The sequence below is a fragment of the Elaeis guineensis genome, chromosome 4, assembly GCF_000442705.2.
Source record: "Elaeis guineensis isolate ETL-2024a chromosome 4, EG11, whole genome shotgun sequence".
Classification (NCBI taxonomy): Eukaryota; Viridiplantae; Streptophyta; class Magnoliopsida; order Arecales; family Arecaceae; genus Elaeis; species Elaeis guineensis.
In genome coordinates, this window is record NC_025996.2 from 126,998,824 (window position 1) to 127,022,429 (window position 23,606).

Genomic DNA, 23,606 nt, shown 5'->3' on the forward strand with positions numbered 1-23,606 from the left:
GGCCTAGCTACCCAAATATATGATAGACAAAAAGATTTAAAGCATAACCAGAAGGTAAGAGAAAATAGGAAAGGAAAGGAGAAAAGTATGAAAACTCGAAGCTATCACGCAACCCAAAAACTATTATACCGTTTTATCAAAAAAAATTCTATTATATCATTGACCTATCCATAAGGTTTAGTTAGTCCTCGTCTTCTGAAAGGAGTTGATCGCAGATTGTAGGCCGGAAGATGGGAGAACGAAAAGGTTTAATTAATCCTTGTCTTCTAAAATTTTAATTGATTTACTAAGTAAATAGACCTTCTAAACAAAATTTATAAGACAAGTGCTATGCATTTATTAGGAATAAAAATTACTATGTAGAAAACATTTTTTTCCCTTCTTCTCTATTATAATTTTCTTGCAAATTCATTTCTTTGCTTAATTCTTAATTCTTGTTCGTTGTGATTTTGGGCTGGTGCTCTAATGCATTGCAAGATTTGCGTGACATTCTAAAAAGTATCTAATAGTCTGGCTTTTTACATACGTACCCTCTCAGAAAAAGACCATGTTGCTTTCTTTTTGGCTATAAATATGCGATCAACTTCCGCGTTGGTCTTTCCACGTGACCATACCGACGGTCTCATTCTGGAGGGAGAGAGAGATGGGGAGTAATGGCCAAGAACATGCTAATGGCTTCCATGACGGTTTCCATGCTAGTGGTACTGCCGGCAAAGTTATCACTTGTAAAGGTATCTACTCTCTCTCTCTCTATCAAACCTAAATGACTTTTAATTTTATTTAATTTTATTTTTTTTTACTGTGGGAAGCTGCCGTTGTTTGGGGTCCGGAAGAACCCTTCGTGATGGAGGAGGTGCAAGTAGAGCCCCCTCAAAAAATGGAGGTCCGGCTCAAGATCCTCTTCACTTCCATCTGCCACACCGATCTCAGTGCTTGGAAAGGCCTGGTATTGTACTAAAATTATAACAAAAATCCCACAACTTCCACTCATACTATTTTACCATCCAAACTCTATTTTTTCTTGGCCAAACCAATCAATATTCTCGGCGAATCATACTAGATATTTCTCCTCCTTTCCCACTTCCTTTCCTTCTATTTGTTCTAACTATAGTTTCCTTATCGCTTGTGTTCCCCTCCTTTCTTGAACCCAGAATGAGATGCAACGAGTCTACCCCCGAATACTTGGTCATGAGGCAGCCGGGTAAGCAAACTAGTGACAAACTATATATATATATATATATATATATATATATATATATATATATATATATATATATATATATATATGTAGTGGTCTTAATCTGGGTCTTGGACTCATGTGGGCAGGGTGGTGGAAAGCGTGGGGGAAGGCGTGGAGGACTTGAAGGAGGGGGACCATGTGGTTCCCATCTTTAACGGGGAGTGCGGGGAGTGCCCCCACTGTAGGTCCCACATGACCAACCTCTGCGCCAGGTTCCGGGTGGATCCCTTCAAGAGCGTCATGGCCGGCGACGGCCAGCCCAGGTTCTCCGTCCTGGATCCCGCCACCGGGAAGCGCCGCCCCGTCTACCACTTCCTCAACACCTCCACCTTCGCCGAGTTCACCGTGCTCGACTCCGCCTGCGTCGTTAAAATTAACCCCGCTGCACCCCTCCAAAAGATGTGCTTGTTTAGCTGTGGCATTTCCACAGGTATTTATGCCAACTAAAATTTCTCCAAAACTTAGTTAATCCCACTGCTCCAAATTAACTTTAGTTTAAATGAGCTACTGCAAGGGTAACACGTCAACTTACCAAGTTTTCAAAGAGGCATCATGAAAGCTACACTGCATGTGGCTTCACATGCTAACCCCATGATGTGAGGTAATCCTAGTAATTAATTAGGCTCATATAATGTTTCCATATTAGTAAAGGATTGTTAGGTTGCAAGGGGCGCTAGTTTTGCTTGATAGTGGGAAATGGAGGACAAACTGTGGGACAAGAGATTTGACTTTTCTTATGAATCTGGACAAAAATCTTCCATTAATGAAACTTACAAGATTGCGTCACCACAGGCACACTAAAGACTTCTCAGAAGATATTTTAAAAGCGATTTCTTTTGTCAGCTATCTGCTCAAAGAAGCATTGCAGGAAGGAAATGATATGATATTCCGTGTTTGAGCCTACTTCTGAATCATGGAAAGATTAACTACATACGCTTCTTTCTTGATGTAAATGTCATACATCATGACTTACGCTTGATGCTATTTATTAAGCATTTGTGGCGGGAACGTAGGTTTTATAGGAAGTCGTATTATCTTCTCGATCGGCACAAAGCTTATAGTCAAGTTATATAACATTAATTGAAGTCAAACTGACAACAAAACTCTAATCTCCTTTCATTAATCATCAAAATCATATCTGTACTCCAATTCATCTTAATGAACAATTTTCCCAACAATTAGATCCACCCATCAATGCCCTAATGAGATTATCATGTATACAATTCCTGTTATTTTTTGTCGTTAAAGTCCCCCTTTTTTCTGAAATCGGAACCAAATTTTATATATATATATATATATATTGTTCCATTCACTATGTCTCTGTTTTTTCCTTTTTTTTCAGCAATATGACTTTGAACTGTTTGTCTTTTGACTACTTGTTAAACTGAAAGGAGTGGGAGCTGCATGGAATTGTGCAAATGTAAAAGAGGGATCAACCGTGGCAATCTTCGGGCTTGGTGCTGTGGGGCTTGCGGTTCGAAATTTTCTACCATATGATATAATATATAATTTATAAAGGCACAGATTTGGTAGTCCATCTTATCTGCTATGCTAGAAACATCTCCAATCTAGAATATTTCACAGGTTGCAGAAGGTGCACGACTGAGAGGGGCCTCCCAAATTATTGGTGTTGACATTAACTCAGAGAAGTTTGGGAAAGGTATGGTTTTCCGTGACGAACCTGTGTCTTTATGCATGTGAGATAGGCAAAAAGACAAATACATGCTTGGATGACTGCTAAACTTTGAATATGATGCATGAATATATGTGTTTCATGTACTAAAAAATCTTGCATGATTATTGCTACATCTGCATTAATTGTAAACAAACTAAACATAATTTTGTTGTGTTACTTTGTACTCCATCTTTAAGCAATAAGTTCTAGATGGTGCAATTATATTTAGCAGCATAATATATGCCAGGAGTTTTAACATGAAGCTTGTAGTTGAGAAGTCCATTACCATGTTACATAACTAATTGACAAGTCAAAGAGATTAATTTCTACCATTTGAACTTATGAAGACTATGATAGTTTTCAATAGTTGTGTATAGAATGTTATTCCATATAGAAGACACAGATGACTTATCACCTCGATCCCTATTGTTTGAACATGCATTGCATCATAAAACTTGTTCGTCGATTTGGAAAGCAAGCTTGTAAGAGGCCTCTGATGTACAATTGGTTACCATGCAGGGCGAGAAATGGGCATCACAAAATTCATCAACCCCAACGACTGCGACAAGCCTGCGCATGAGGTATAATAATTCTTCTATTATCTAACAAGTAACGCTCAAATTACCATAAATATTTCTCTGTGCTTATTTGCAGTATCCATGCCTGAATTTTGTGATGATCTCTAGAGACCATCTCCAATCCCTTTCTGACTACAATGATAGTGGGAATGGGTTCATTAGCTTGCATTTGTAGGATATGCTTCTTTTCCACCCTCTTGCTCAAACACTTAAGAGAAGGGTAAAAACAAAGAATGCAAAACTATAAATAGAGTATATATATTTATGTGCACTAAGTCTATTATCGGAAAAATGAAATTTTCAATATCAAATTTTCATGTGCACTCTGACCAACTTTAATGTGTTCATAATGTATAGTGTGATGTAATTGCTTGCATGCAAGCTTGCTTCACCCATGTGGTATTGATGGCAATATGTGCAGGTGATAAGGGAAATGACGAAAGGAGGTGCGGACTACAGCTTCGAGTGTGCAGGGAATCTGGACGTATTCCGTGAAGCTTTTATGTCAACCCATGACGTACATTCACGGCTATGCTTTTCCCTTACATGAATGGACTTCTTCTTTGCTCTTATTAACACCCTTAGAATAGTCATTGCCCGATCTAGAAGGTTTCCAGAGCTGTGAATGGATGGGGATGCCCAAGCCAAGTTCAGGGCATTGAACCATAAGCATGGGTGACTTTAGCTCCGTGGGACATATGGTTTGATGTCATCTTCTTATCTTCATTTAAAGTTTCCCATGCTCGATATATGGTGGAGCACGCCACCTAAAATATTGACCACTCCTGATTTAGACAATGTCACAAATATCTCACCTTTTGTGGGGTTTAGTCTATTTCAGTTGACATAGACCTGATAGCATGGACCCAAAAACATTAAAGGCTTATGTGCTAGGACTATATATAGACAGAGATTTGGAAGAAAAGAAAATGTTGTGGGAGGTGGCCAATAGTCAAGGGAAAAACAGTGAGAAAAAAAGTTTCTAGCCTTTGTGACCTGGCATTGTGAGAGCCATATCTATAGGTTCATAACATTCAATCTTCTAAAACCCATAAAATATCTCAAGTATATATTTCACAGGTGTGTCCTTTCAAAGTCTAAGATACTTTGATTCATCAGTGGTTTCATCAAAAGATAATGCAATTCAATAAAGTACTCTTTTCAGAATTTGTGAACTTTATAATATTCTTACTTCTCTCACAAGCTCAATTACTTTTCTTGGATGCACAGGGATGGGGTTTGACAGTGATTTTAGGAATCCATCCAACCCCAAGGTTGCTTCCCTTGCATCCAATGGAGCTCTTTGATGGCCGGAGGATCGTTGCAAGCGTCTTTGGAGATTTTAAGGGAAAATCCCAGTTGTCGGATTTTGTGGATAAGTACATGAACGGGGTAGGTTTCCAAAGCTACATAAGAACAATACACATACCATACAACAAGTCAACAATGGAGTATCTTTACTTGTTTCGTTGCACATATAGCTAGTAATTTTCGTCAACAATACTACACAAAAGTTTTCAACAACGATGTCCCTTCATAATCTTGCTTATCTCCACTTTTGCAGGAAACCAAAATTAATCTGGATGGGTTTATAACCCATGAGATGCCTTTTACTGAGATAAACCAAGCTTTTCAGCTGCTGTCCGAGGGAAAGTCCTTAAGGTGTCTCCTGCACCTGTGATACATATTTTAATTCCATTTGGAAAGCTTCTCTATCAGCGTAATAACAAAATGGAGAGACATCTTCGATGTTGCATCTATCTTTTCAACACTATATAGTACTTCCAACTAATTAACTAGAGGTAAGGGTAATATATATATATATATATATATATATATATATATATATAGAGAGAGAGAGAGAGAGAGAGAGAGAGAGCTCCACATGTCACTTTTTTCTGTATGGAATACTTGGGAAGCAGCTCATAATTAAGATTTGAATAGAATCCCGTCGGATGGAAGTTGTGTACAACTGCTAGGCATGTGATGTAAAATCGTAATGTTTTTATATGATTTTATGTCTGCATAATTATATAGCTTAATTATCTTAGGTCGGCAATGACTCTGCCTTTCATATATATTTTATTTGAATGGTGATAAACAAAGTCACGCTGCCACAACAGTTATTGTCATCGAGAAAATATAATCAGATATGTATTTAGTCACATATCGATTACATATCGAAAGATTTTGAAGATGAAATAAAAAAATCAACTGTAACATTTTCTTACTAATTTTTTTTTTAGTAGAATTTGGATTGTCATTAATAATCAATATTAGAACGATTCAGTTTATAATCTTTGTAGATTAGAGAATATTATAATAAAATTTTAAATTAATTTTGATATTTATGATTGAGTTTTGATCCATTGCTTGACGATATTGAGATTTAAATAAAGAGTATACGAAGGTCCATACTAATCTCTGTGGTTGAGGGCAGGGCGGGGCTGGGGAGGGGGGGAGATCCGACGGTGGATGCATGTCTGTTCCGATGGAGAATTATCAAGTTAAGCAAGAGTCTAAAATATCAATGTTTTATGTTCTTTTCTTTCGTGACAATATGTTATATCTATTTAATATTATTTTTCCGCTCAATATATAGATCCTGTGAACCCAGTATTTAATCTCTCTATCAGTCCTTCAAGAAAAATCTATTACATTTCATATCATATATATTCCACCTCAACATGCAGACTCCGTGGATTTCTTTCCCTATCAGTCCATTGCTTGCTTGTCTTGGGATAACGACTGCCGTCCAACCTATCATGTATACTATATATTTTCTCTTTAATTAGCACCTTTTGTATTCTATCGGAGCAACGGAGCAGCTGGCCGGCCCCGCCCAACGCCATGCATGGTCCCCGCTGCATTAATTAATAGTGTAAATAATAAATTAGGTACAAGCAAAGCCAGATAGCATGTGATGTTCTGAAAAAACTAAAAAAAAAGGACAGATGTCATATAATCTTATTTTTATGGTTCCAGCAGTGAAACCTCCGGCTTTAAAAAAAAAAAAAAAAATTTGGTGGAACATGGTGATTAAAATAATAAAATTTTTTATGTGGCTTCTTATGTCATCATGTTGGGATTGGGAGAGAGAAAGAGAGATCTGGCAATACCTCAATGGAATTCATGCATATACGATTAGGTTTACATTAAATGATAGAAGACTCGTATTGATCTTTGTAGCTGCTGCATGTGATCTACTATCTTAAAATTATTTATATAATAAATATCATGATTCAAAGATTAATTTCAATTTATCTATTTGATGATTAAATTAGAAAGTTTAAATAATATAAAACAATACACATTCTTTTGATTGCTTGATGTATAATTTAAGATTTTCAAAATCATATGATTTTGATATATAAATATTTTAATTAGATAGTAGATTATATTCAATAATTTAAATTATTGATGCAGAACCTTCATATTTTTGATAGAGATCTGACTAGATCTGATGAAGATCTGTTTGAATGTTGCGGAGCCTCTCTCTCCTATATACACACATATTTAATAGTTAAAATGCAAATGTACATAACAAATGAAAATAATTTGCCATGAGAGAATTAATTTGCTAACAAAAAGACTAACTCCAAACACATAATTTAAATCTAAATAAATAGTTATGCCAATATATGTTTAATTACTTTGATAAATATGCTGTTTCACAAATATTTGTGGCCTCTAATTATCTTTATAATTGAGATGTTTAAGAGTCTTAAGTTCCATCTAAATTTGCCCTCAACTTCCACATTGAATGGCATATATATTTAGGTACCAATACATCACCAAGCCAAGACCCAACCTACCCCAAAATGATTAGTGGACTAAGGCTAGGTCCAAGAGCCCAAAAGCCATCCTATTGGTAAAGATTTGATATCCGAGATTAGCACCAAGCATTGCTATAGGCCCGTAAGTTAGTCTAGAGTATCCATACCATACCATGGAGGTTGTGCATGCCATGTGCCCAATGTGCAAAATCCTTTGTTGCACTCTTTAATAGGTGATTCCAACGTCATCTTCATGTTGCCCATGAGAGCCAGTGGTGAGATTAGCAAGTTATTGAGTTGAGATAGACACCAATTTCCTCGCTTAGAGGGAGATAGCCTTTCATCATTATAGTATGTTAAGAGGTGGTTAATTAGCCCAGAGGAATCGTAGGAATTTCCTACATATTTACGACTTTTGGTGATGATTATGACTATTGTATTTTAAAGTACTACATATATAAATGGATTTGAATGGTTCAAAACTGAATTATAGTTATTACAACAGTTGTGATTCTTTCGGAGAAAGACTATCATCTTAAGAGCGTCATCTTTTAGGGATTGGATCATTCTTTTAGCAACAGTACAACATGAAAATACTATATTCACACTCTTAATATAATTATCTAAGTTCAAATTCTGGAGAATGCACCATTGAAGATTTGTATCCAAAATCTTTGGTTCCTAAGTAAAGAGGTGTGATCGTGATTGCCAAAAAAAAAAAAATTAAGGTGGTATGATCACTGGGAAAATCTCCAAGTCAAATATTTTATATTCAATAAATCATTAATTTTACACAATTATTTCTCCTTGATTTATATCTCTCTCTCTCTGTTTGTGTGTTGTGTGCGCGCCTGCACACCGTGCATCTTTTTTTTTCTCATAATTATTTTTATCCATATAATTCCTTGATTTTCTAAGACTTGTAATTGCATGAGGATTATTATATAAGTTTAGTCAGTTATTATCAACTTAGGTCTAATCTCATTCCTAACCTAATCATAAAGAATTCATTATATAAACTATTCATATTAAAAAACTCTAACCAGACCTAGCATAATCATATGAGATTCAAAATTAGGGTTGTTTGGTTGCTTGTAGTCAGTAGACTATAGTTGTAGTTGACTATGAGTGAATTGCAAGCAACCAAAACAAGTATTCGGATACCTACAATTGCAACCACATGGTTGCAGTTCAATTAAAAGAGGTTCAAAACTTCAAAGCAAAACTGCAGGTGAAATTGGTAATAATTCCAACTATAAAGAATCTTACATAAAGAATAGAAAGCATTAGAAAGGGTTCCCTCACCATTCCAACCATGCCACTTCTCCTTCCCTCCCTCTTCATGATATTCTAGTAAGTAAACCAATAATACTATTGTAATAAATTAGTATTATAATATTATAATGCTATAATATATAATTATAATAGTCATATACACAAGAACATATTATTGTACTAGAAAAATGCCATATGACTATTATCATGTTATAATATTAGTATTAGATTACAATATTTTTACTATATTTTAATATCATATTATTATTCTATAACATACTAATAAAATTGTGATACATTATCTAATTACATTATAGAAATAAAATTTTATGATTATAATTTTATTATGTTATAGTACTCTTGTTGTAACATTATAGGATCATAATAGTAGTAACATATGTTATATTCATATTATCATAATGCTATAATAATAATATAATAATTTAATTTTTGAAATACTATAATATTATCTCTACTTTAATTTATTATTATAATAGCGTCTATCATGTCCTGCTCCACTATAGCATAAATGAGTACATGACAAATGGCCACACATCCTGCAGGGTTTAATTAACCCAAAGAATATGCAACGCCTAAGAAGAAATGTCACTTAATATTAATGCAAGTAAACTTGTTACACCTTGAACCTAGCATCCAAATTGGATGCGTGATGACCGCACAGACTTTAGGATAAGATCTTAAAGAATATGCAAGGCCTTAAAATCTCTTACAATCTCAACATTCCATGAACACTATCAATCTCAATTAATAATAAATAATCTCATACTAACAAATATAAATCTTGTATAATTTTCAAAACTCGGTCATCCAACTGTTAGTGATTGTGCTCTGTCCAATCAATCCTTTTAACCATGATTTCAACCATAGCCAAATGCATATGTCCTGTAACTTTAAAAAAAAAAGGAGGAAGAGGGGTAGTGAGCTTTATAGCCCGATAAAAATCTCCCTCCCTACATACACACCAATATTATAATAATTTAAAAATAACATATGAATAATATCAAAGAGAGAACATGAACCATGAAATCTCATATCAAGTATCCAATCTAGCTCAATACCAATATATACAAAAATTCAATAGTGATATATTGCACATATGTAATTAAGTAAAGCCTCTTTAACTTAATTGTGATTTCATGTCTTATCATCCATATCTCATTAACTAGATTCAGATCAATCAATAGTTATCTTTAGGATTTTGGACTAATCATGGATACATTTCAGTTTGTGACTGACAAACTATAAACTACGCTTCAATCCATGGTGGCAATCCATGATAATCGTACTTCAGTCTATGATGGCAAATCAGAATAACCATGCTTCAGCTTGCAGTGGTAAGCCAAGAATATCTACGATTCAACCCACAGTGGCAAACTAGAATAATCACGCTTCAGTCCATGGTGGCAAACCAAGAATGTCCTCACTTCAGTCCACAGTGGCAAACTTAAATATCACATATCTACTCATAGTAGGTGTACTCTCGATACCATATATATATCCATGATAAGCTATTCTCAGTACCATATATCTGCCTATGATGGGCTATTCTCAGTGTCACGTTCCTACCTATGATGAATTTTTCTCAGTGTCACATTCCTACCAAAGATGAGGCTATTCTCAATTTAATATAGCTAGCTCAAATATCTCTTTCTTGATCATCAATTTTATTAAATCTCAATTATATCAAAAAATTATTGATCATATTATGTTCTTTTTAAAAATCTTAATAGGCAGTGTCACAACCCTAACAATATGAAAAGCCATCATTAAAAATATATAAAAGGTAAATGTAGTCATATCAATAATCACATGTCCATCAAAATCGATCACGAGAAATCAAAATCATACAATACAGAAGTAAACATATATATAGATATTTTTTTATAAGATTCCTGACCTTCATCCATGATTGACTCAAAAACAGTAATTGATAAACTTTTTGATCTACGAACTTGCGAGGAAACAAGGTATTTCACTCAACATCTTATGCAAAAAATAATCATATCTCTACATAATCAGGGTTAAACATAAAAATCATATGTGATTAAGAATGGAGAAATTACCAAAAAATACCTAAATATCATAAGTTTCGGATTTTTTCTAAGGTCAACCAATTGATTTGGATTACCTAGGTATCTGGACCCTCTACTGATCCATAAGATTCTTGAGAGAGAAATCAATAAAGAGAGAAAATTATAAAATGAGAAATTAGAGAGAGAAAGTAGAGAGAAAAGATAGAGAGAGAGGAGAGAGGGAAGAGAGAGCAAAATCTCTTTTTTTCTTTCTTTTCTTTTTCTTTTCTTTCCTTTTTTTTTTTGATTTTCTACTTCTTCATAGAAATAGGGGAGGGAAAAGAGCTCGGCCAACCATCCCCATGGCTGTGACCCTAGACAGCAGCAATCCTCTCTCCAATGGCTTTAGCCCTCGGACACCTGAGCACAGTCACGTCTGGTGATGGCAGTCGGTCTGATGGAGAGGAAAGAAAGGAAGAAATAGATTCAAACAAAATTTGGTGATTTACAGGTCTTAATCAAGATTAATAGAGTCAGAAAAAAGAGAAGAAGAAGAAAAAGTGATCCTTACCTCATTTCCAATGAGAAATCAATGATGGTTTGCCAAGGAATAGCCAATGGAAAGAAGAAAAATTCCATGGGTTTGCCAATGATTGATCGGGGATTGAGTGAGAGGTACTCAAGGGAAGAGAGGAGGCTTTTTATAGACTATATTCTAAGGCTCTCATCGGAGTCCGATGGCCCCATGACTCCTTTCCATGGTTAGACTCTGGAGAGGAGGTGAACTCCCATTAGGAGTCCTCTTCTTCCACCATTTTTTTGTTCCTCCTTTAAGATTTGTGCAGAAAATAAATAAAAATTTAGGTCTTTACATTCTCCCCCCTAAAATAATTTCATCCTCGAAGTTAAAAACCTTAAGCTTATTAATCTTCACATCATCCTTTGGGAACTCTCAAGTAGTTTACTTAATAAAATCTTAACATAAAAATTATATGGCATTTTAAAGCTAGAACTTTTCATCACCAGTAAAATTCTTCTTTAGTTGGAAACTAATGTTTTCTATCAAAATATCTTTTGAATTAAAGAATTAATATTTCTAGTTAGTTTAAACCACCATACTTCTACTATGTACTCTGATCTAAATCCATCAGATTTTTTGGATTTGCTAAGTAACTTCTAAACTAGTAAATCATAGATTGTCAATTTCTCAAACTACAAGCCAACATACAAATTATCATCAAAATCTATACTCTATGAATCATCTCTATCACAATCTCTAGGAATCATAATCCTAAGTTTTGATATTACTTGTTTTGCCCTAGTCACGTATATCACAGTCTTAAGTGATCATAACCTAAACTTTGATACAATTCTGTCACATCCTTAGTGATCATAATCTTATCATCAAATATCTCTTAACTCATAGTTCCTAGATATCATAACCTTAAGCTCTGATACCATTTTATCATACCTCGAACCCAGCATCTAGATCAGAGAAGTGATGGCCACACACTCCTTAGGACAAGGTCTTAAAGAATATGCAAGATCTTAAAATCTCTTATAATCTCAATATTCCATGAACACTAATGATCTCAATTTATAATAAATAATCCTACACTAACAAATATCAACTTTATACAATTTTAAAACTCGATCATCTAATTATTATGGATAGTGCTCTATCGAATCAATCCTTTCAATCATGATTCTAACCATAGCCAAATGCATGTATTCTGTAACTCTGAAAAAAAAGAAAGAGTGGTGGTGAGGTTTACAGCCCAACAACAATCCCTACATACTCATACCAATATAATAATAATTTAAAAATAGCATATGAATAGTATTAAAAAGAGAACATGAACCATGAAATCTCATGTCGAGTATCCAATCTAACTCAATACCAATATATACAAAAACATGCATCATATACCATCGAATATCCATTTTTCTCAAAAGTGATATATTACACATATATAATTAAGTAAAGCCTCTTTTATTTAATTATGATTCTATGTCTTTTCATCCATGTCTCATTAACTTGATCTGGATCAATTAACAGTTATCTTTAGAATTTTGGACTAATCATGGTCATGCTTTAGTCTGTGATTGGCAAACCATAAACTATGCATCAGTCCATAATGGCAATCCATGATAACTGTACTTCAGTTTATGGTGGTAAATCAAAATAGCCGTGATTTAGTTCACAATGACAAACCAAGAATATCTGTGATTCAGTTCATAGTGGCAAACCAGAATAATCACGCTTCAGCCTGCGGTGGCAAAATAAGATCATATCCACACTTTAGCCCATGATGGTAAACTCAAATACTAGGTATCTACTCATGGTGGGGTTATTCTTGATACCATATATCTGTCCACGATGGACTATTCTCAGTATCATAAATCTGCCCATAGTGGACTATTCTTAGTATCATATTTCTATCTATGATAGACTTTTCTCAGTGTTACATTTCTACCCATGACGAGACTATTCTCAGTTTAATGTGGCTAGCCTAAACATCTCTTTTTTGATCACCAATCTTATTAAATCTCAATTATGCCAAAAAAATACTGTATCATATTATGTTCTTTTCAAAAATATCCATAGCTATTATCACAACCCAAACAATCTGAAAAGTCCTCATTAAAAATATGTAGAAAGTAAAAGTAGCCATATCGACAATCACAAGTCCATCAAAATCGATCAAGAGAAATCAAAACTATACAATACAGAAGTAAACATATATATAGGTGTTATATACAAAAATTCTTATCTTTATTCTTGATTGACTCAAATACAATAATCGATGATTTTTTTGAGTATTCCACTCGATATCTTGTACAAACAATCGCACTAATACATGATCAGGATTAAACATAAAAATCATGTATGATTAAGGATGGAGAAATTATAAAAAAATATCTAAATATCATAAGTACTCCAGGACCTCTCCTAGAGTCAACCAGTTGATTTGGGTTATCTAGGTATCAGGATCCTCTATTGATCCATAAGATTTATAGAGAGAGAAATCAATGAATAGAGAAAAAATTATAGAGAGAGAAATTAGAGAGAGAAAGTGGAGAGAGAAGGTAGAGAGAGGAGAGAGGGAAGGAAAACTCTCTTTTTTTCTTTTCTTTTCTTTTTCTTTTCTTTGGTTTTCTTCTTTCTTCTTCTTCATAGAAATAGGGGAGGGGAAAAAAGCTCGGCCAACTATCCCTATGGCAGCGACCCCAGATGGCAACAATCCTCTTTCTGACAGTTTTGGCCCTCGAACACTTGAGCACGATCACATCCAACGATGGTGGCTGGTCTAGTGGAGAAGAAAGAAAGGAAGAAATAGGGGATACTTAGATTCAAACAAAATTCGATGACTTTCCAATCTTAATCAAGACTAATAGAGTCAAACTGGAATAAAAAAATAGAGAAAAAAAAGAAGTGGTCCTTACCTCATCTTCAATGAGAAATCATTCATGGTTTGCCAAGGAACAACCAACAGAAATAAGAGAAATTCCATGGGTTTGCCAATGATTGATCAAGGATTGAGTGAGAGGTACTCAAGGGAAGAGAGGAGGTATTTTATAAACTATATTCTAAGGCTCTCACCGGAGTCCAGCAGCCCCATGACTCTTGTTAAAGGACGAACACGGGAGAGGAGGTGGACTCCCATCAGGAGTCCCCCTCTTCCACCATTTTTTTCTTTTTTTATTCCTTCTTTAAGATTCATGCAAGAAATAAATAAAAATCCGAGTCTTTACAAAACTAGAATAGTTAAAACATTTAATTTAGTAAACAAATCCAATATTACTTTGAGGTTCAATTCATGTGAGTCACATAGTATTTTTTCTTAAAAAATTTACTTTTATGTCCTAATCCTTTCGCTCATGGCACATGATCCCATCTGCACTAAATGTTGGCATTTGAACAAGAGCAAAGAAAACAAAAGTGAGATAAAATTTAGTAATTACATCTATCTCTATTCAATTAAGCATAATATGCACAAGACTTATAGAACATAATATAAGATTTTGATTTATAATTTAAGATATGCTAAGCCATATAAAATGTATATATACATATATTCAAGGTGATCAATACATCTAGATAAAAGATAAAATTTTCAATCATTATATTTAATTGTTCATACTTTCTCCTACCCTTTATAACTATAGCTATGATCGACCTGCGGTAAGCTCCAAAAGGGTCTAGATCCTAACTATAATATGCCACCCATCAATATGTGCAAGTGATCGACCCATTGATGGTCTAAAAGGAACTGCTTTAAAATGACATGAAAAATATGCCCGTGGTAGTATGTATTAGTGATCCCATTGGTGTGGTCTAAAAGGAATTAGCTCCTAACTACAACATGCTATCAACCAGTATGTGCTAGTGATCACTGCATTGAAGGTCCAAAAAGAGACTAGATCTTACCTATATGATCATAGTTAGACTAGAAATAGGATACATCACAACCAATAAAATCGATGATATTTTAATATAGTTCATGCTCATAAAATTTATTTCATGCTTTATCTAGTAATGAAAAGCTTACTTGCATAGAGAATATATAATATCAATTTTAATGATGCCTGAAGTTTATTCATAATTAAATTTCAATACTTGGATTAATATCTTTATATCAACTTATGCAAAATAAACCAATTCACCTATATGATTGAATACTAGGATAGATGTACTTATAGCTAGCTTGTAAGATACAAAATTATCTCCAATATATTGCACATGACCTAGATGAATAAAATCATTGATCAGGTTTACCTCTGGGACGAGCACATATTATTATTTAAAACTCAGACATATGAAAAGTTTCTAGGTTCATGGGATCCATCTGAATTTCCATCATTTAGAAAAAATAATTTACATCAAGGACATAACCTTGGATCTATTGACCAATGGCTAGGATCCCAGTGCACATCCCAAATCTAACCTAGTCCTCCTAGTGCCATCTATTTTCTAATCTAAGAATAGTGAAAAAAGAGTCATTACTAGCTTAGTGGTGAGATCGATCCTTAGAATCTTACATGCCTCCAAGATCTGGTGATCCATGCTTGATTGTCTTATTCTACAAAAATAGTAAACCTAGTTACCAAAAAAAAGAGAAAGATACAGAGGCAAAAAGAGATGGAGATAGAGAGAAAGAGAAGATGGTGTTTGGCCCTATGCTGATCATCGGAGTGCCAAGGATCTGAAAGAGTAGGAAGAGAGAGAAACATTAAGTTGTAGAGAGAGATAAAGAGAAAGGAGGTTCGGATGATGGTTAGCTGGTGGTTCTGCTTGAATGGCCACGACTTGGGCCCTGGGTACAACCTCCTGAATTTGGCTTCCCCACCCATTCAGGGTTTCGATCAAATCAAGAAAGGATGATAGCTTGAATCTGGACTCCTCTGGTCCAAGTTCTTCCCCCTCTCATCCAAACTCACCATGAAGGCAGGAGAGCTCATCGGGTTCACCTCCGAACTCTGACAGGTGGCAAAAGCCTACGAAGTTTACACGCCATTGTTCATCAGAGAAGAAGGGGGGCGAGTCAGAGGAGGACCGAACCAACCTGGCTGAGTCTGGGACTGGGTTCCAGGTGCTTAGCAAGTTGGGCCTGGGATAGGATTCAATGGATGTGGGCCTGGAAGATTGTGTGGGCCCGTTGGATGCTCATATGGTCGAGGCCTCTGGCCTTTCTTTGAAGTGGGCTCAGAGCCCAATTAGATCAGTTCAGAATCTTGAAATCCAGTTGCCTGCTGGGTTCTCTTCAAGCCCATCTATCTCACCAGGCTCCTCTATCGGATTGAGTGATGCAGGCCCGAGCAGTGGGCTGTCTTTATGAAGGATAGCCCCGAAGCCTGTGATGCTAGAAGTGCCATCGAGACTGATGGATAAGACCCTGACATGATCCCAATCTTCGACACCAGAGGGGGGTTCTCATTAAGCTACCACGAATCCCCCTTCGGAGTCTGCACATTTGGTGGCCATCGCCTTTCCATCCGGCCATCATCTGGTGACTGCAGAGGATGCTGCCACTCTTGTTCCCCCTCTCGTCCGATGAAGGCTGTCGGCATGGAGGGGTGGATTGGACATAGGCGCCACTCTCTTTCTCTAGTGGTGCTGCCGCATCCTCTTCTACAATGCTGGAGGGTGCCAAGTCATCTTCTAGGGGGGAGGAGACGAGTGATGGGCTGATTTTGGGTTGTGAGGAGGTGGTCGATCGATTGAAAGCTACACTTCAGTTTGCAGGGGAAACCAATGTGACAGAATGCTGTGAGGAGGTGGTGGTGGAGCATCAGGACCAGTCATCAACCAGCAATTGAATTTCTAATGAAGGTGCTTTTTTGGAATGTTCGCAAGGCAGGCATGCCTTCTTTCCAATTAGCTTTTAGGAGAATTATGCAGCTCCATAGTCCTGATTTCTGCGTTCTGGTTGAAACAAGATTATGTGGGTCGAGCCTGGCTCTTTCTCGTTATCGCTTTCCAATGAACTAGGGCTTCTATGTTGTAGAGTCCTAGGGGTTATCCGAGGGCATCATTATTGTTTGGAGGTTGAATGTTGTTATAGTGGATGTGTTCCACAATTGTACCCAGCAAGTGGCTATTATCATTTTTGAAATGATCAATGATGATATTTGACTTTTATCCGATGTATATGCTAGTACCGACTACAGAGAGAGGAAGATTGTTTGGCAGGAGGTGTTGAGTATGATCGATCAGAACATCAACACAGTAGTGGCTGGTGATTTCAACTGCATCACGTGGGAGGCCTTTTGTCTATGATATAGAGATCAGAGAGTTTGTAGACTTCATCCACTCTACCGATCTTTTGGATCTGGGCTTTATTGGCTCATGCTTTACTTAGTGCAACAATCATTAGGGTGCTGCAAGGGTGTGGGAGAGAATTAACAGAATCTTTGCGACTGCCTTTTAGATCCAAAGATTTTTGAATTACATGGTTCATCATCTGTCAAAAATCACCTTCGACCATTATCTGATCCATCTCACTCTGACTCTTCCTCCTCTTACCGGAGTTCTTTCTGATTTGAGAAGTTTTAGCTCGCTTACCCTTGATCTTGGAAGATTATGAGGGAGGTTTGGAGATTGCCGGTCAGGGGCGATGCCAGATACCAGGTGACTAGGAGGCTCAAATTGATGAGGTGGTGACTTCTGCTGTGGAATAGGACCGATGTGGGGAAGGTGTGGAGGCTGCCATCACAGAGCTATAAGAGTGCGATGATCGAGAAGGTGGCCTAGTTGATCATAAATTGGCCGATCTTCAGAGTAGACTCTCAGAGTATCACTCTCTCCTGAGACAATAAGAGATATTATGGAGGCAGAAGTCCAGGGTTTAGTGGATCAAGGAAGGGAATCGGAATACAAAATTCTTTCATCAGGCTACCATCATCCGAAGGCACTGAAATTGGATTGGAGCAATCAGGGGAGAAGATGGGCAGTGGAAGATCGAGGAGGAGGTGAGCCAGGAGATAGTGTATTTTTTTAGATCAAGATGGACGGTGTCGTCGAGAGGGGTGATACTTTTTAGGCTCCCCTTCCCTTCGAGGAGGTCTCGAAGTAGGAAAATAGAGAGCTGACTGCTTCGATGGTGGCGGATGAGGTTTGTGCTGTATTGTGATCGATGGTGAAGGATAAAATCCCTGACCTTGATGGTTTTCCTCCACTCTTCTTTAGATGATATTAGCCCATCATCCAGTTGGAGGTTGTAGCCGCAGTGCAAGAGTTCCTTACTATAGATTAGATGCTCGTTGACTGGAAGCAGACCTTCATTGTCCTTTTATCGAAGAGGCAGGATGCATCAGAGCCAAACCACTATAGACCCATCAGTCTGTGCACAACCATGTACAAACTTTATGCTAAGCTTATGATTTGCAGGATGAAGCCGATTCTCTCTCGATTTATTTGCCCTGAGCAAGGGGCATTCATTAGTTGTTCGAGTAGCTCTAACAATGTCTTCATGGCTTAAAAGTTTATGTATGATCTCCATCGAGCCTTCGCTCATCACAGTCTCATGATGATTAAGCTGGACATAAAGTAGGCTTATGATTGCATGAGTTGGTTGTTCTTGGAGCGGGCCTTGGAAGAGTTTGACTTTCACCCCCACTGGATTGGGTGGATCATGGTATGCATCTGTAGACCTATCTTCGCCATTTTGATTAATGGGACACCCTTGTCTGACTTTTGCTCGACCATTGGGCTGGGGCAAGGTTGTCTTTTGTCTCCGTACCTCTTCATTATTTGTGCTGATGCCCTCTCACGAGCTCTCCATGCTGCATCTTAGGGATCGGACCTAGCCTCTTACCTTTCAGCTCTTGGGGCTCAACCAATCTCACATTTACTTTTTGTAGATGATTATTTGTTGATGGATCGGGCCACGGTCTAGAGTGCTGTCTGCTTTAGAAGAGTCATGGAGGAGTATTGCCTCACCTCGAGCCAGAAGGTGAATCTCCATAAATTGGTGGTGTATTTTAGCCCGAAGACTTCGGCACAGCTTCGGCACATGATCAGGGATTTTCTTGGAGTGACTGAGCTTAGCGAGGTCTTGTGCTACTTGGGGGTCCCCATGATTGGTCGCAGGGTTAGAAGAGCTGAATGTGCGGGGGTGGAGGAGTCGATCTAGGAGTGGCTTAAGGGTTGGCAGTCTTGTGCACTATCCATGATGGACAGAGTTACCTTGGTAAGGCCAGTTCTTAGTACCATACCTATTTATATTCTTTCCAATACTATCATTTTCAAGACCTTGGTGGTGAAGATCGAGTAGTATTTTTAGAGATTTTTTTGGGTCCATGGTCTGGAGGTGGTGTTATACACCTGCTGGCTTAGGATGCAGTATGCTAGCTATTGATGGATGGCAGTTTGGGTATCCAATCCTTGGTTGCTAGGTGGGAGGCTCTTATTGCCCGATGATGAGGGCTTTCTTCTCGACCCCGACATTTGATGGAGCTCGATGATGAGGGCTAGGTACGACACTTAGATCATTGGTTCAGAGATCCAGATGACTAGGAAGTGCTCCTTTCTTTGGAAGGAGATTTGTGCATGGGCTTTCGAGGTCATCCTTTTGACTAGGTGAATTATGGGCGATGGTCAGTCAGTGAACGTTTTGTCGGACTCTTGGGTTGCAGACATACCATTGAGTCAGTCGTCAATCTTCATCAACTTGGGTGTAGAAGACTATGAGGGTGTGTGATCTGTTCACCCAGGATGATCGAAATTGGGACTTGAGGGCCTTGATCCAACTATTCAAGGAGAGTTTGGCCGAGCGCGTGTGGTATACAATGATTCCGACTCAAAGCATTCAGGATGTTAGGGTCTAGATATCTTTGTGCCTACCGAGGGCGGTGACGGCCGATCTTTTTTGTTGGTTCTGGAGGGAGCCATCTAGGAGCTTGGATATTGGGTGGATTTGGAGGATCAAAGTACACCTATGGGTGAGTCTTTTCCTTTGAAAAGTTGCATGGAGGCGGCTTCTGACCAGATCTATTCTTAAGGGGAGAGGCATGGATATCAAGTCTACTTGCTTGATCTGCCATAGAGAGAAGGAGACGATTGAGCACATGTTGTTTCTTGGCCCGAGAGTGGCACAGGTGTGGCATATGATGAAAGAGTACAATTTTTTCATCCAGTTTGAGTCCCCTGCCTAGGTCTTCTTGGGCCTACTGAGGTGGAGCATCAGAAGTGGTGGGCTAAGATCGGTTGGCATTCAGGCAGCCTACATTGCGTAGTAGATTTGGCTCTTTAGGAACAGCCTAATATTCGAGATGAGGAGGTATTTGATGAGATTTATCTTGGAGAGGGCCTTGGCCTATGTGGCTGAGGTAATTGATGCTAATCTGAGATACATGGAGACTTGAGACTCTCACCCTGCTCTTGTAGTGACCCATCGAGTTTTTATTATTTGGGAGCCCCTTCCTCCACGGTATCTCAAGGTTAATTTCGATGGCAGTATCAGGGGGGAGTAATGACGTTGGTTTTGTTATTCGCAATTCCATCTTTAGGTTCGCTATGGTTGAGGGCAGCCAGCTCTGAGATCTGTTTGTTCCTTCTACGGAGCTTCGGACTGCTTGGGCCAGGATCATCTTTGCTCCTCGATCCCTCCATGTCGAGCATCTAGTCATTGAGGGTGACTCGGCAACTGTTGCTACTTGACTTTAGAGGTATATTCGGGGTGATGCTAGTCATCCCCTCTTGCAGGATATCATGTTTATGCTTGTTGGATGTGCTGATCTCATCATTATACATATCTTTCGGGAGGCAAATACGACGGCTGATTGGGTAGCAACTTTTGTTGCAGAGCAGTTGAGACCACTTCTTTGGACTGATATGCGAGATGCCCCCATTTCTTTTAGAGATACTTTGCTTTTTGATTATCTTGGATGTATTCATACTAGATGAACTTGAATTATATGTCTTATCAAAAAAAAAAAGAGAGAAGATAGGCATTCACATGGGGAGGGGAAGAGAAGGAAAATGAGAGAGAGAGAGAGCATGAGGAAGAGGAAGGAGGGAGAGAAAGAATGGTGGGAAAAGAGTGAAGGTCTGGTGGAGCTCGATGAGCATGGCCAACAACTTGGCATTAGGCTACAACAATAGTGGCCTATGAAGGTGGATCCAAAACAAAAAAAAGAGAAGAATAATGAAATAAAACATCCGACTGAAAATTAAAGGTAATGAATCATCTTAGAGAAAAAAAAGAGGGTCATGGAGGGGCTTACTAACGTCATGGCTCCCCAATCATGTACGATGATGGTGTTCTCACCCTAATTTGAGGAAGGAGAAGAAAAAAAAGAAAATGGGGTGATGTGGAAGATGAAAAGTAGAGGACAAAGAACTTGATTTTAAGGTCATTATGGGTGTCCATCTCACCCACACATGGAGGAAAATGAAAAGAGGAGGGACGATCTTTCCTCCCCGGTTGACAATGACAAATAGGGAAGGAAGGGCCGAGCAAGAAAAGATGGGGAAGGCTTTCAAATGGATCCAGCTAGTTTAGGAAGGTAAACATAGCCTCTGATCTTCTTTCTCTCACTAGTTTCTAAAGGTGGCAAGTTGATGGGAAAAAAAAAAGGAAAGAAAAATAGGGGAAGAAAGCCAGCCTCCCCTATTTAAGGTTGTTATGATATCAAATTATTTTATATTCATATATACAATAGGAGTTATTCTTATAGTAATCCATTGATGTCGACGATCCATGGAGGGATAGGGTCACAAGTCAGTGGCAAGGCTATGGTAGATATGTGGGCATGCCATTGGTGTTGGATTAGCCTGAAAGATGATAATTGAAAAGAAGATTAGAGTAACATGGGTTCAAATGTTTTGACCTTCACAATACAAGGATAATTGCTACTATCATACTGTTCATTCAAAAAAGTAATCTATTATTATTGCTACTTCAAAGGATAGAGTCCTATTAGTATACTGTAAGCAAGATCAAATAATGTTAAAGTAAAGATAATTAATGATAAATTGGACTCGTTGATGTGTCTAAAATTTTCTTTTAGAATCATAATATGATATTTATAAGTGACTGACATTAACTACCATGATATTCATCCTTGCCTTTGCATTCTACATTGGCTAGTATTGCCAAGAGTGATAGGTAGTGCTACCTATCAACTCACATCCTAAGTATGCAGTGATAAAATAAGTACTGTTCATAAGTTATGCCACTTGTCCTTGTTAGTGCTACCTATTCACTCATGTCCTTGGTATAGTGGTAAGATAAGTATAGTTAATTACTTAGGCCACTTTTCCTTATTAGTATGCCACATGGTCTATCATTTCTGTGCATGGTAGATAGTGCTGTTACCACTTTTATTTCTTTGGTAGTTTGACTAATCCTCCCATATCAAGGATAGACATCCAATATCCTCAAGCTTCTTTCCAGTAAAATCCCCATCCTAGGCCTATAACTCTTACTTTCTTCAGTCTATTCCATAATTTGGTGTATACCCTTGGTGTTTCAGTTTATACTCTTGGTCTGCACAATCCGCTTGAAGACCTATTATTCAATCTATTCTGGAGGGCCTTCCAAGGCTTATTATTTGATCAGTTGTCTTTCAAGATTTATTATTTGATTGCCCTTTGGAAAATAGTTGTTGGTCTATATGTGGTGTAAATAATTGCTCCCATATTTCATCAGTCGATAGTTAAGAGGATAACAAGATGTATTTGACGCCACATCCATTGACTATCATCTTAGGAGTGCCATCTTTTAGGGATTGGATCATTCTTCTAGCGAGAGTACAATATGAAAAATGCTATATTCACACTCAATGTAATTATATATCCAAGTTCAAATTCTTAAGAATGTACCATTGAAGACTCATATCCAAACTCTTTGGTTGCTAAGTAAAGAGGTATGATCTTGATCATTAAAAAAAAAAAAGAAGTATAGATCTTGATTATCAAAAAAAAAAGAAGAAGTATAATTATTGGAGAAAGCACCAAGCCACTACTTTATACACAATAAATCATTAATCTTATACAATTGTTCCTCCCTGATTCATATATATATGTGGGTGTATATCTTTTAGAATAATTCACTTTTATCCATATAATTACTTCATTTTTTGAGACTTGTAATTGCATGAGGATTATTATATAAGTTTAGTTGAGTTATTATCAACTTAGGTCTAATCTCATTCCTAACCTAATTAAGATTTGTTAATTATATAAACTATTCATATAAAAAAATTCTAATTAAATGTAGCTTAATTATATCAGATTCAAAATTAGGATTGTTTGATTGCTTATGGTCAGCAAACTACTATTGTAGTTGGCTGTGACTGAATTGCAAGCAACCAAAACATTTATTTGGATGCCTATAATTGCAACCGCAGGTTTTAGTTTAACTAAAAGAAGATTTAAAAACTTGTAGGTGAAACTGCAAGCGAAATTGGTCACAATTCCAATTATAAGGAATTTTATAGTTGAGAAAGTCTTGTAGACAGGGTCCCCTCGCCGCTCCAACCATTCCGCTTCTCCTTCCCTCTCTCTCCATGACATTCTAGTAA

General features: G+C 37.2%; 1 protein-coding gene across 1 annotated transcript; it reads left to right on the forward strand.

Moving 5' to 3' along the window:
* Nucleotides 1-571: 571 nt before the first annotated feature.
* Nucleotides 572-5,522, forward strand: LOC105034612 (alcohol dehydrogenase-like 4). The gene is made up of 10 exons (XM_010909826.4): nt 572-731; nt 810-946; nt 1,152-1,201; nt 1,327-1,670; nt 2,632-2,714; nt 2,825-2,900; nt 3,435-3,496; nt 3,915-4,010; nt 4,724-4,885; nt 5,058-5,522. Exons 1-10 carry the CDS (start codon nt 644-646, stop codon nt 5,172-5,174), a joined length of 1,215 nt encoding a protein of 404 aa, XP_010908128.1. The 5' UTR covers nt 572-643; the 3' UTR covers nt 5,175-5,522.
* The last annotated feature ends 18,084 nt before the right edge of the window (nt 5,523-23,606 follow it).